The 14624-nt window shown below is 48.2% G+C and overlaps 1 protein-coding gene across 1 annotated transcript in view; it reads left to right on the forward strand.

Annotated features, from left to right (window-relative positions):
* The first annotated feature begins 252 nt into the window (after positions 1 to 252).
* LOC116184592 (uncharacterized) overlaps positions 253 to 14624 on the forward strand; it is a 71641-nt gene continuing 57269 nt past the window's right edge. Inside the window, exons 1-4 of the mRNA XM_085567984.1 lie at positions 253 to 337; positions 1611 to 1760; positions 2373 to 2862; positions 11338 to 11388. Of these exons, the coding sequence (XP_085424110.1) occupies positions 253 to 337; positions 1611 to 1760; positions 2373 to 2862; positions 11338 to 11388 (776 nt within the window). The remainder of the gene's footprint in view (positions 338 to 1610; positions 1761 to 2372; positions 2863 to 11337; positions 11389 to 14624) is intronic.

Below are 14624 nucleotides of genomic sequence, written 5' to 3' on the forward strand. Positions count from 1 at the left end.
TGGAAAAAAGAAGAAAAGGAAGGAGAAGAGGGAGATGAAGGGGGGGCACACAACTAATAGAATATGCAAGAAAGAGAAGGGGGGGAGAGAGGGAGAGAGGGGGAGAGAGGGAGAGAGAGGGAGAGAGAGAGACCCAAAAAATGAATGCGTTTAAACGGTGAGCCTAGCGAAGCAATGTTTCCGAAAGGGGGATCTGCGCGAATGTCTGTATATAGTGAACTTTGACACTACTATTGAAACTGACACGTTTCTATGGAGATAGCTGCCTTATATGGAGCTCGTGTCAAGGACCCAAGAGAAGGGCTGCTGGCAACTGATAATCAAAGGCGACTGACTGGTCAGAGCCCTGAACTGGGGGGAGAGAAATTGGGAGGCTAAGGTTAGCCAAGCCTCCTTCACTCCATTGGTTACCCCCCCAGCTCCCACCCCCTCCGCGCTTTTCTCTTTCTTTCTTTCTTTCTTTCTTTCTTTCTTTCTTTCTTTCTTTCTTTCTTTCTTTCTTTCTTTCTTTCTTTCTTTCTTTCTTTCTTTCTTTCTTTCTTTCTTTCTTTCTTTCTTTCTTTCTTTCTTTCTTTCTTTCTTTCTTTCTTTCTTTCTTTCTTTCTTTCTTTCTTTCTTTCTTTCTTTCTTTCTTTCTTTCTTTCTTTCTCTTTCTCTCTTTCTCCCTCTCTTTCTCCCTCTCTTTCTCTCTTTCTTCTCTTTCTCTTTCTCTTTCTCTTTCTCTTTCTCTTTCTCTTTCTCTTTCTCTTTCTCTTTCTCTTTCTCTTTCTCTTTCTCTTTCTCCTTCTCCTTCTCCTTCTCCTTCTCCTTCTCCTTCTCTTTCTCCTTCTCTTCTATCTCTTAATTTTTAAAAATTTAAATTAAAAAAACATTCTCTGCTACCTACTGAATGGGATGGGGAAGGGAGGGGAGAAGGGAGGGGGGAGGAAGGGAGGGAGAGAGGAGATTCTTCTGACAAGCACAGTTTACACTGAGATCCCCCTGTGCTGCTATTTACTTTGAGACCTGAGTAGTATGGGTCATCTATGGCCCCTCTACTCCCCACCTCCCCACCCCATCACACAGAGGAGGATGCATTGCGAAAGGTAGAAAGGTGCATATAAAAGGACACGATATGGGCTCCCTGTGAAAAGTTAGTGTGGGTTGGGGTTTTTTTGTGTTTGTTTTTTTTCTTTTTTTTTTTTTTTGGGGGGGGGGAATTTTTTTTTGGTCTTTTTTTCCCCACTACAGATCTGAAATAGGGATTTGCCTTCCACTTTCCCGTTGCAAAAGCCACTCCAGGGTTTTTAATGATGAGAAGGAAACACGCGCGCTGCACGGAGGAGCAGGCACCCGTATATGCACACCCCTGCACACACACGCGCTCGAGTCCACACACGTATTCAAATCCCCATATGTTCCCATCCCACTTAGGGCTATTTTTGCAGCCTGTCCCTCGCCCCTCACCCCTCATTCCTCACCTAACATGTCCACCTGCAACCCCGCAGGGTTCCACGCTTCTCGCGGGGGTTTCACCCCTACCCTTTAATTTTATTTTGGGAGTGTGTGAGCAGTCACAACAACCCCAAACGGTCCTGCACGCAATGTCCTTCGCTTCATCCCCTCCCCAGGGTCTCCTGCTCTCCCTACGCAGGCGGGTGAGGAGGATGCGCGGGGGGGTGGTGGGCTGTCGGTCCCTCTCCTGCCCCTCGGCTCCCCTCCGCGGCCCGGCGCGGCTCCGGCCCCGGCGAGCAGGAATCGCTGGCTCCGGCTGCCATCTAGTGGGCACGGAGCCGTCGGCCCGGGGGAGCCCGGGAAGCCATTCCGCGGCCTTCCACCCCATCCCCGATTTAACAAAAAATGCATTTCTGCTTTTTTTAAAAACAATTGTTTTCAATAGAAAACTAAACTGCGGAGAAGACCTTCTTCTTTTCAATTTCTGTCTCTCTCACAAGCCAGCCTTATCGGCAGCTTCCCTTTTGTCAGCGATCTGAAATTTGCCTTGGGTTCGAAAGACTGAATGTGACAAAGAAGAAGCAGACTGTAAAAACTGAACAGCTTCTCCCCGCAATAAAAAATCCCACCAAAACTAACACCCCAAGCCCCTCTACTCACCACTATATTTTTCTCTTACCTCCCATTAAAGTTTATAATCAGATTAGAATCTGGATGGAAGACCTACAGAAGGAAAGTGAATTAAATAGGTGACAGAAGTTTTATTGTTACTATTTATTTTTGTAAAGTGATGTTGCTTTAATTAAAAGTAGAGAGAAAAAACCAAGCCCCTCAGATTTGATGTATAGTGATCATTATATTTTTTTTTCTTTCCCTGTCAACTCTGAAATCTAAGGCTGGGAGCCTCCTGAAGAAAAGATTCCTTCATCATTTCTAAGATCAGAATAAACGCTTGATTTTGTCCCGAAATAATGAAGAGATTTTCAATGAGGCCCTTGGCCAAGCCGTCTCTGTTGTATGTTGCATTGATAAAAAGGATGTTATTGACTATGCAACAGTAGGCTTCTTTCCTCTCTCTCGCTCTTTCCAAATAAAGTCTCCGTCCTGTCTCTTGATCAGTGAAAAGGTGAAACGAATAAGATTAAACAGGACAAAAAAGCAAGCTCCGTATGTGTATCATCTAGATTTTACTCCCCAGACTGTGAAGAGACAGGGAGTAAAAGAGGCAGAGCAAAGCACGCGGGGGGGGGGGGGGGGGGGAAGAGAGAGAGAGAGAGAGAGAGGGAGAGAGAGAGAGACAGAGGCAGAGACACAGACACAGACACAGACAGAAAGCCTGAGAGAAGGTGGACGGACCCAGCAGCCGCAGCCCAGCTCCTCCCGGACCGGGCACCCTGCCGACGGCCCTGACTCCCCGGGCCACCCCAGGCAAGTCGCCGCTTCCTTCCTCGGGTGGTTTCGGGACAGAGGGAGGGGAGTGAGGCCACGACACTTGGCAGGGAGACCTTTCCCAATCCTGCCCCCCCGGGCCACCTCCTCCCTTGGCGTCATTTGGGCATTCCGGCATTTGGGAGGAGTGAAAGGCACCCGGTCCTTATTCTGTCCGAGATTTTTTTCTCCCTCCTCCTTTTCGTTCCCCTTTCCCCCTATAGAAACATGTGTGGGTATTTCCACTGCTCCCCTCCCCAGATAACGAGCGTGTCTCACAGAGGTGACCCACGCAGGCACCGATCTCAGGTCCCAGGACCAGCTGCAGCCGCAGGGCGCCGGGCTGGGGATGTGCAAGCATTCCAACGTTCTTCTCTTTCACCTGCTTTGTTTGTTATTTGATCACCTAATGAAAAGATCGATGGCAGCTTGTTTGTCTGGGTGATAGTGTCAACAGATTACAGGGGCAGTAATCAGATGTTTCCCAGCCGGGCTGGGCACAATTGTAATACAGAAGGAGCCTAAACATGCTCAGACTACGCTGGTCTGGGCAGCGGGGGTTGTGCGGTGGGGAGAAATTTTTTTCCTTCGTCTGGCTGGAAACGCTTGGTGGTTTTCATTCGCTCTGTGCTGAGGGAAAGCAATTTCTAAACGTGGTTTGAGAAATAACCGAGGGGTGAAGGGCTAGTGAAATTTGCAGGAGTCCCGAGTTAAACCCATCTCCGACGTCCTGTGGCTGTGCAGTAGCCTGTTAGGGAGGGGAGACGAGACTCTGGGCGCCCATCAATAAAAGTTTCGTGCCTGTGTTGACCAGGTTAAAGCACAGTTCAGGCGACGAGAGGCATTTCCTCTCCTCGACAAATTACAGGGATACTTTAAAATGGTCACAACTCACATTTAATTGGGAAATGAACTTTGATTCCGTTTTTAACCTCTGTGGATCTGGAATGTGTAAAGGAGGTGGAGCTGGGAACTTGGAGACTTAATTTTCCCTCTGTCATACTAGATGCTACTTTCCCCAGGCCAGGGTCCAAGGCTGGGATCTGAAGGTGGGAGAGTTTTGGGAGGCTTTAGGGGGTGGTTTTGGTTGTTTTTATTTGTTTGTTTTTTCCTCTCCGTTCTGTATCTCTCTTCTCCACCCCCGTCTCCTCCCTCGTGTAACACAACCCGGAATGGCACTGGTTCCTCTCTCGTCCCCTGCAGAAAGAAAAAGTTCTTCTGGAGATTAGTGGTGACAACTTTTACAGGCTGTTTCTGCCAGGGAGGGAGGTGGGTTGAGGGGTTATAGTATAATATAAAACCCAGTTGATGGTATTATTATTTTGAGCTCGGATACATAGCCTATGTTTTCCTAAACAAGTAAGTGCCTTCTTCAGCTGCCAAGCTCCACAAGGAACTACATAAATAAATAAATAAATAAAAAAAAAATATATACAGGCACGCACAGACACACACATTTAAAAAAGTACTCACACACACGGGGACGTACATACCTATATACACATATATATGCACACACCTACAGAGTGGGGTGAATGGAAGACAGTATGTGCACACTTACACAGGGTGAAGTGAACAGCTTTGACCTACAAAAAAAAATTCATTCTTGCATTCAATTTTTAGTACATTCGGTTGTCCTCAGTTCTGACCTGTGGGCACCTACAAGCTGTAAAACCGGAATGTTGTACTGGGGTTTCCCCCAGCACCACCGTCCTCCCTCGGCTGGGTTCTTCGGGTGACCTTTCTCCTGGGCCGGGCCTATTGCAAAGCAGATGTGAACGGTCAGACCTGGACAGTCTTCACTGTGCATCCCAGCCCTGCTGCTCCCCGGGCACCCCCCAGCCAGGCTGGGGATGGTAGTGCTGTTCCAGGCCTCCACAACTGGTGACACCAAGCCAGGCCTCATTTCCCATCAGCAATGCTGGGGCTTTTCCTCACAGCATTTGCCTCTCCATTTGTCTTTTTTCTCTCTTTCTTTTTTCCTTCCTTTTTCCTGCCTTCACCCAAGCCAGACCTGAAGGATAACTAAGTTTTTGAGGAACGCAACATATGGTGTGTGTGCGGGAGGTGGTGCTTCTGGATGAGCCGCGGTCACCTCCTGTCCTGGGCAGGTTGTCTCCGGTGAGTGGCATCACCGCGGGGAGATGTGAATAAGTGCGGCTAGCTCCTCCCGGGCGTTCTGTGCTGCTCGCACCCGCAGCTGTCCTGAAGGACGCACTCTGGGACGCTTTGTGCCAGCCCTGCTCGCTTTCTAAAGGAAGCCCGACGCCGAGGGTTTGCCCATCCCGCCCTAGACATTCCGGGTGGGTGTCTCCTAGCTCCTGGTATCCCTGTCACAGTCACCCTAGCCTGTCGGCCAGGACGTTTCATTACGTCCCACCGAAGGCGACTGGGCTTGGGAAACAAGGCCCTCCACCTTTCCCTGCTCAGCTCCCCCTCCGCCCGTCTGCCGCACATGCCTCGGGCCACGCCATCATGCATAACCTTCCTTATTTACTTATTAAAAAAACCCCAACAAAACCGCCACTCTTCGGAGCGTACTCTTTCCTCCCAGCTCTTCTGCGAAACATCATCTTGGGGTCACAGCTGACATCACCACGGTATCCAGAGCTGCTGCTCATCGTAGTGGGTCTGGCAACCCATGAGGTGTTGTGTGTCCCACCCCGCCGAGGTGTGCCCACTTTTCCTCGCCTTCCGCGTGTGTTTAACCCAGAGGCGCGACCGCCCTTCCCTTCCGCACACACCGCCTGCTTCCCTGGAATGATTTCAGAAGGGATTGGCAAAAAAGCAGTGTGAGAGCGGCCCTCGCAACTCCCCCCGCCACGCCCTCGAGAAAGCAACTGCCGTTCCCTCAGCTTCCTCGGCAGCGGGTCCGCGCCGAGCCGGGGTTTGTCATTTGTTAGCGCTCTAAAGTACCGGGCTCCAGTTCCAACCAGGAAGCAGGCACTCGTTATCCCTACAGAAACGCCTGAGCACCCAACAGTCAGCCTTTTTTCTCAAATTAAAAAAAGAAAAAAAAAATTTAAACCTGTGCCTAGAAGTAAAAACCGAACCAAAAGCAAAACTAAAAATCACAGAATCCCAAATAACAACCACACAACACAAAAAAGGTGTCTTTGAGAGAACGGGAGAGAAGGCACCCAAAGCGAAGGCCACTTTTCTAACAGCACAAAGAAACATAGCAATTCCCAAGTAGAGCTTCACGGACAGAAACTGATGACCTTTGGATGCAGATCAAACCTTCCTGTATAATGAAAATCTGCGAATAATTTTCAACACACTCATGAATCCAGGACCAAACATTTACATTCGGCACAAATAAAGCTACGGTGATCAGAGCGCTGAAGCCAAGAGAAACAAAATTTTACAAAAGCCACAAGCATAACGCTTTGCACTGAACAGCTCTGACTGTATTTTGTGCTTTCTGCTTCTGTTAGGGCTGAATTTGGTGTTTTTATGATTCTGAATTGGGCTGGAGATTTTGGCGAAAAGCTGACGTTTGGAAACGAGTGTGTAAAGTCGTGATATTGTCCTGACTACGCTGTCGATGGCAGTATATAATAATTTCCTTAACAGTTACCTGTCAGACATTCCATTTTTTTTTTCTAGCTGAGGGCATTAGTCAGTCAGGACTAGATTTGGGCTGAACTTTCCACAGACCAGAGACCGGCTCCAAGATGTTTAATTATTTTATGTCACTTTCTCCCCTGCATCCGAGATAAAACTGTGCAAAAGTATGTTTGCTGGGAAATACTCAGCAATGCTACAGTAGTAGCGATATAATCATATTTATTCATTAGAAATTGATCTGAGTAATAAACCTTAGCATTTCTATTGGAACTGTCAGGAGCAAGATATGTTTATTACGGCATATTCTGTCTGCGTGGGGAGGACGGGGGTGCGCTTTCAATAAAGTTTAAACGAAACAGAATAAACACAGTAGATCGCTCCAGCTCAATACAAAAGCTATAAATGACTGCTACATTTTCTTACCGCACAAAGGCTTTTGAATATTTAAAAAAATATATAATTCTTCACACGTTTCTAGGGGTTAAACCCAGACATATCCAACAGTGTCGTTAATAAGTTACACAAAATTGCCTGATCCTATCAAACGGGTCTAGAGTTATATGTTTTATTGTTAACCCCTTCCACCGAATCTTCTGAAGCTGAAAGGGAAAGGGCTTTTGTCCGAGTTGATCCTTGACTATTCTGGGGCTCAGGTTGGTGTGAAAGGGACGAGGAGGTCTCTTGAAATCTCCTTTTATCTACTCCTATTTTCTCTCTGGATCAGCAACTTTGAATAGAGACCATCTAATCGCTCGTAATGGAAAATGAAAAAAAAAAAAAAAAGAAAACAACCCACAAGCCACCCAACAAAAACAACTGTATGTGTGCTCTGGGAGCTGCGAAAATGCTTTTGCGCTGGGCTGCCTGGCCGAAGGGGTGCGTGCCCTTGAGTGCGCCAGACGAGGACCAGCGTGAGCAGCCCTCTGTAGCTGAGTCCTGCTATGCGCGCACCCTGCGACTCGGCGGAGACACAGGCATGCCCTGTCCCTCCTCCCTTCGCCCCCGCGCCAGGGTGCTCCTGCCTGGGGCTAGGTGGTCTGGGGGTGGGGAGCGACCAGCATCTCAGACACCCCTTCCCGGTGCCCGAGCTGTGAGGACCTTTTTTGACGAGTGATGCTCGGAGTTGTAACACGGAGAGTCGATCAGACACTATTTTCCCTCTCACCCTCAGACTCCTGGATTTTCGTAATTTTCACTTATTGCGGATACCTGGACTGAAAGACAGTCCCGGCCGCTGGGAGTGGGTAACCCCAAGAAACATTCGCCCTGTGGCGGGTAACCAACTCCGCACATCGGTCAGGCACCGACGGAGGTGTGCGCAGGTTCCTGGGAATCCTCTTGCCAAAGGCTTGTGTTTCTGCTTTTTTTTTTTTTTTCCTTTTCTTTTTTTCTTTTTTTTTTTTTTTTTTTTTTGGATGCGTTAAGGAAAAAAAAATAGAGGTGGGTAAACTTGGGGAGCTCTGTCAAATAGAAAGTTTTCTTCTAGAGGCTCAATCCAGGGCACTATCTCTTCCTTTCTAGCAGCTCAGAAATTGGCGTTTCTTTCTCAGTTTGGGATGCTTTTGCTGTAAATTCCTTCATGTGACTACTTTGTTGCTAAGGTTACTAGTTCCCATCCCGACACACAAATCTTTTCCACTCCAGGAGCAGCTCAAGTCCTGGGCAGAAGTTATGGCTTAAGAGACTTACTTCAAACTCCTTGGAGTACCTCCCTGCTAAATACCTGCTTAAGTCTGGAGGTTCAAATGAAGTCCTCCTCCCGCCATCGTGTGTCACCTCCCTCCTTCTCTCTCGAGGTACGTTTTGCTGGAACTTCTGGTAAATAGATGGCGAGAAGAAACACAGTGCAATAAGGATTAAATTAAGTAGAAGAAATCCAGGCGGTGTATGTTTTGAAGCTCCGATGGGGCGTCAAACTGATGTTTAACACATTTTTTCCACTCACTGTGCACAAGTCCTCAGCCCCCATCGCCTTGTTTAATTTTTTCAGCCCCGAGGAGGCGGCAGTTGTGGGAGGTGGACAGAAAAAGGCTCCCTCGACCCACAGATCTTTCCCTATCCTCAAATGCCATAGGAAAGGGCAGGGAGACACCGTGTCCCCAGGCACGGCTGGGGACACGCACACATTCACATTCACACTCACAGACACTCACACAGACACAGAGGTAGAGCTCAGGTGGAAAATGTGGGGCTTTTTATGTGGGGCTTTTTTCTTTCTCTCTCTTTTTGTGTGTTTTTTTTTTTTTTTTTTTTTTTTTTTTTTTTTCCTTAGCAGAATTACCCACCTCCTTCCTCCCCACTGCCTTCGCCTCTGTCTTGGTTGCACCGGTCAGGAAAATACAGTTTTACAGTTTTATCTCCTCGGCTCAGCAGAGTGGACAGGTGTTTGTACACGACTGAGCCCTCTAGCACTACTGAGAGAGTTGCTGTCCTACATGCAAAAGGAGAAAAAACCTTAACAAAACCCCCTCAGCCTCCCTCCCTACCTCCCCAAGAAGCCCCAGAGATGCTCTTCTCCTGAAAAAGTTAAGCGTGACTTAGTAAACATTTGTAAATGCAAATAGAAATGAATAAATAAACATCAAACCAGGTAGTTTGGGTGTAATAGTTTAGCAGGACTAATTGCAGACAATGAAGCTGAAATGACTTCTCCAATTACCTGCCGGTTGGAGCTTATTTGGAGGAACTGTCAGCTCTAGCGACGGATAATTGCTTTATTGCTCACAAAACTATCATCTATTTAGAACATATGTGCTAATTACTCTGGATGGGCGTCGGAAAAGAGACCATAAATCTATTAGCCCTTTAAAAAGTCTAAGAACAACCAAACTCCCTTCCTTGGACCTTAAGGGCAAGATTTTCGCCTGGATGGTACTCTTTCCATAAAATAAAATAAAAATAAAATATAAAATAAAATAAATTCAGCCATATATACATGTATATTTGCCAGAGTATATTTGCGACTTCACAGTGGGAGGGAAAATAAAGGATAGCATCTTTCTGTAGACCAAACTGGTGCAATAAATCACTGTCATAAAACCGATTTTCCTCTTTAGCCTTGCACTATTTTTCCCCCCAAAAAGATTAGTTTAAAAATCATTTAATTGGATTACTCTGGAAAATTAATCTCCTTTGGGCTCGCTAAGTTTGTGTACCAAATATCTGGAATTAATTCAGTGCCACAAAATGCATCTGCGACGCCTTTTGTTCAAAGTAGCTAAAAAAGGGACAGGTAGGGAAGGTAGCATTTCGCCGTACGCATTCATGTCCCCTCGCAGTTCTCTATGCATATTCATTGCTGTATGTGTCGCATTGTACCGCATAAAATTGCTATTGTAAAGGACATAAACAGAATTGTTTGCTGGACTGTGCTGTGGGTCAAGACACCAGTGAGGGGTGAGGAATTCAGGGGAAAAAAATAGAGAAAGGAAAAAGCTTTGGCAGCCCAAGTAGGCGTCGCGCACCGAGGGTCATACCCAGGTCGAAGCGGCTTTCCGTCGCTATCCGCCCCTGGCCGCTCCGCGGGTGCGCACTCCCTCCGCGCCGCTTCGAGCCACTCCGCCCCCCGCCCCTGCTCCTCTCCGCTTCTGCAGCTGGCCCCGGACCTGCGACGCTTTCGGAGCCGTCTGAGTGGAACTCCCCATCCAGGGCACCCGCTGGGAATCAATAGGATCCCTTAATTTTCAGCCCTATTTGAGTGTGAGCAGCACCCTCGCGAGGTGCCATTAATTGCGGGGGCGGTGGGGGGTTAGAGGCTTAATGACTTGTCAGGGGGGTGGTGGCGACTCAGTAACGCAATGTCTTCTTTTCCCCCGCCTTTTACAAGTGCGGGCTGTGTCGCTGCTAACAGAGCAATAAAGCTGGGTTCATCTATATATTTTCCCTTTTTTGTTTTCCCGGAAGCAAACGAACCTGTCGCTTGTTCCCGGTGGTTTATATGCAGATTGTGATACTGTACGGAGTCCTGGGGACCGAAGGGGCAGGGAGCCTTCCCGGGGAAAGAGTGTGGGAGGAGAGATGGTGAGCGAGGAAGCTCCTCCTGGGTGGAACAGGAGGCAGGTATCGCTTGTGCGAGTGTCTGTGCGTGTGAGCTGAGATTCAGGCTGGGCACGGGGTGGGCACGAAGCAGGCTGGAGGATGAGGCTGAGGAGTATGAGGGTGAGGATGAGGGTGAAGGTAGGTTTTTACCTCTTGAGCACTGGTCTAGCTCAGCGCCCTATAGAATAATCTCTCTGCCCAGACCCAAATCCCAGCCACTCTTGCACGCTTGTCACACTTCATAAGTTGTGTGTGGCATTTCCAAGTCAGCATTAAATTTTTAGTGTCAGCCGCTGGTGAGCTGTGAACCGCTGAGTGGGATTGTCTGCATTTAATAATGTGTGACACAAACACGCGTGGAATCACATGGAGGGAAAACATGCAGAGCAAGGTGAATGTCCCATGCTAGAGGCTGACGCTGGGGCATATAAAACGAGCCCAAGCCCCGAAATCCTGGAGACAGGTGAAATACCAGTTCTCACATGCAGCCAAACAACTTCCACCGCAACACGCGTGAGATCCTTACGTGGACGTGCATAAATAGATCCCTATTTCCAGAGAGAGTTTATGTACTTACTAAAGAGCCCTGTGGTCTGCAATGAATTAATTATTGCACCTCGGATCCCTGCTGACCATGCACCACCCTCGTGTTTCTTCCCATCGTGCACAGGTGAAAGTTTTTCAGCCCCGTGCTGTAGCTAAACAGATGATGACACGTTGAAAGACTCTTTATCCCTAATCACGTGATGTTAAATGAATCTTGAAGTCCCTTTTGAGACAAACGAATAATTCTCTCTCTTTCTCTCTCTCTTTTCTCCCTGTCTATCTGCCTGCACTGTGAACGTGCCCTGTGGAAAATATTTACAGTTTGGAGGACTCTAACCTTGATTTTCCAGCTTTGAGCTCCCTCTGGAAGCGGTAAGAGCAACTACTCCATTTTACTGTACATATTCCACTACCATGATGGGTCGCAGGTGTTGCAGTCGCTATTGTTCGCACCCCTTCTGCAGCCCCGCAGCCAGAGCCCAGAGATTGCACCGTCCCCCACATGCTGCTACGCACAGCCTCAGAGCTCGGGGTTTTCCCCTTGCTGAGTATGCATGGAGGTAGAGAGTGGCGAATTTGCGTCCTCACCCACCCCCCGCTTCTCGCCGCACTCCGGCCGCCCACTGGCCTCTCCCGTCTGTGCTCAGCATGGAGATTCTTACTTTCTCCCACGAGGGGAATAGATAGCTCATGCGTGGACAGGCATCTTTTTCAGTTTAATGTCAGGAGTGCCGAACGCCTAAAACAAGGCTGGAGGCAAAGTTCCCCGAGATAAACTGGAACTGCCCTTTAGCCCCAGGCTGGAGTGGAGGGAGGGTCAAGACAGTCACTGAAGGATACGAGGCAAAAACTAGGCAGAGACGACTGGCAAAACAACTCCTAAACAGGAAAATACCTAGAAACCTCGAGCCGTGCACATTTGACCAGAAAGCATTTAGGATGGTGACTTTTAATTTAGGCTGTGCAATGATCCTTTGGAGACGTTGTAAAGGGTGCATTTGTAACTGGCTACAAAAGTGAGGGGTGGAGGCAGGATCCTGTGCTATGCCGGAGCATCCCCGAATAACATTAAACTGTGTCATGAATCAGTGTCATCATGACGTATGACACACCACAAGGGATCATGATGAGTGACTGGCATAATAGACACAGATAGTGGACCAAAGTCTCCTTGACAATTCTTAGTCATATGTCTTGGGGGGATAGTTTTACATTCATGATCCGTTTATTTTGAGCCAATATAGGGAGAGAGACACATGAAGCACACGGTTAAATCTGTCTAAGTAGGATGAAGACAGGCTTAAATGGCACGCAGCGTTCCCGGGGAGAATCTGAAGAGGTCGCCGGTTTAGAAGCGAAACACATGGCAAAAACCCACCTGCTATTAGGCTCTACATAATTAAACAGTACGTCCCTGGTTTCTCCTGCCAGCCCAGGGAAGGGTTAGCTCACCCAGCGTATCTCCGTGCTCCTCCGTCAATAAACTGCGGAGCCCCTTAGGCAGCACGCATCGCCCGTACCGCGGGCTGATAATCTCCCGTCCTATCGCAAACAGGGATGCCGCTCGTGTTCTTTTCGTCACGCTTGGGCTTTGCTGCGGGCTGCTAAGCGCCGAGAGCTAGCAGGGGCAGATGGATAAGTCTTCTCCCTTCAGGTCTGCCGGGCAGGTGAAAGCACACCTGTAACAAACGCTTAGTCCGAGAAACGCCCCCGATATGCCTCTCACTACGAGCTGGAGAGCCCGAGTTGCTGGAGCTGCGGGTTTTCTTTTGTTTGCCAACTTCCCGAGCTACCAGGTGGAAATGACATTACTCTTTTTCCTCCCCCTCTCCTCCAAACTTACGTCTCCCTTTGGTGGTGTCTCCAGAAGGGCGAGAGGGCCCCAGTGACCCTTTGAAGGGGATCAGCACTCCGAACTCCGCCTGTCCTGGTTGGGAATGCTTGCCATCCCAGCGGAGATCACTGACAGGCTTCTTCCCGGGAGAGTAGGACCGCGAGGCTCCCTCTTCACACAGACCCTTCAGGAATACTGATAACCTCTAGAAATCTCCATAAGAGGCATTCCAATGGGCAAAATAAATGACATGCGCCCTGAAAATAAAAATAAGAGTACAAGAGTGGAATCCTCTTCAGCCTGGGCTACAGCCCCCCCCCCCCCCCCCCGCAAAAACCAACCAACCAAAAAATATCCCAACCTCCCCCCCACCAAAACTGATGGTCCAGATGCTAAGAAGTTTATTAAGTGTGTGAGTATCTAATGAAGGGAATAGCGACATTGTTAACAGAAAACATCTAATTAACAATGACTCCATTTGATTCGGAGGATGAAAAAGCCTTTTAAAATCAGTCCAGATTTACTGGCCTAAACACAGCAAATTTTTCAATATAGAGGTTGTACTAATTCTGCCTTCTTTCAAGATGTCATCTGAAAGGTAATAGGCTAGGTGAAGTAATGTAGTTACACTGTAGAAACTTTTGTTTTCCTTTCTTAGCAATTTAATTCGGTGCTTCTTCACTTTCTCAGGAACAGACTGACTCCATCAACGGCGATTTCCATGTTTAGACTCATGTCTGTTTGAAGCATTTAGGTTTCCCAATCTGCATTTCTCCCGACATCAGCAGTATCACTGGATCCTTACCTCATCAACCTTTTCAAAGTAGGGGAAAGTCGGAATAAAACATGAGTCCTAAAGTGTGCAAGGTAGAGAAGCCGACTTGGAAGTGGGCTATCAAAATTACCTTTTTGCCCTTAGCATGGGAAGAGCGAAAAATAAAATAAAGAAGTGCTCCTCCTGAGAGCGCCCCGGTGGCCGAATTTTCGGCAGATTAGCCATTTCACGAGTTTTCCGCTGATTTTCCAGCGTGTTGCCTGTCTCCCACCGCCTTCGGGGGGTCGCCCTGAGGGATGGGTGATGCTTCCGATCCTGTCCCACTTTCTAAACAGGTGTCACATTCACAGGAGGAGAAAAAAACAGCGAGGGTGGGGAAGTCGGACCGCGCTGCCACGACACGTGTGGTTTTGTTTTTGTTTTTGTTTTTGTTTTATTGAGGCGGCACCCGTGAGCGGCAGCAGGTGTCGCTCCCAGCAACCTCCCCCTCCATCTAAGAGGCGGGGGGAAGGTACACCTCTGGATAACACGAAGTGATTTTTAAGTACCTGTCGATGGCATCGACAATTCCGTATCTTTGCTCCGCATGCGTTTCTCTAAAAGGGGACCGGTAAAATAGTGAGAGGATGGAGGGGGACAGCGGGTCTAATTCTGCCCAGCCTCTCTGCCCTCACAACCGGTGACAATTGATGACGTGGATAGTGCCCTCAGCCCCCCCTCCGACCCTGCCCCACATGTATCCAATGGAGCTGAAAAGGCGGGTAAGGATCAGTGCACCTGGCGTCTGCACTTTGCAGCAGCATGAAGAAAAATATCTATAAAACTAAACAGGCAATCAGCTGAAATCTATCCTCTTTAAATAAACTGATTCCTTAGTATTTTCCCAGTATTGTTGTAAGTTGTTGTCTGTGATGTCCCCCAGGGCTCTTTCCTCTGCTCTCTGATTTTGTGTATAAAAGCACCTCTGAGTGATGGATTACTGTGTCATTGAAGCCTGCG

Source organism: Lonchura striata, chromosome Z, assembly GCF_050655825.1.
Source record: "Lonchura striata isolate lonStrDom1 chromosome Z, ASM5065582v1, whole genome shotgun sequence".
NCBI lineage: Eukaryota > Metazoa > Chordata > Aves > Passeriformes > Estrildidae > Lonchura > Lonchura striata.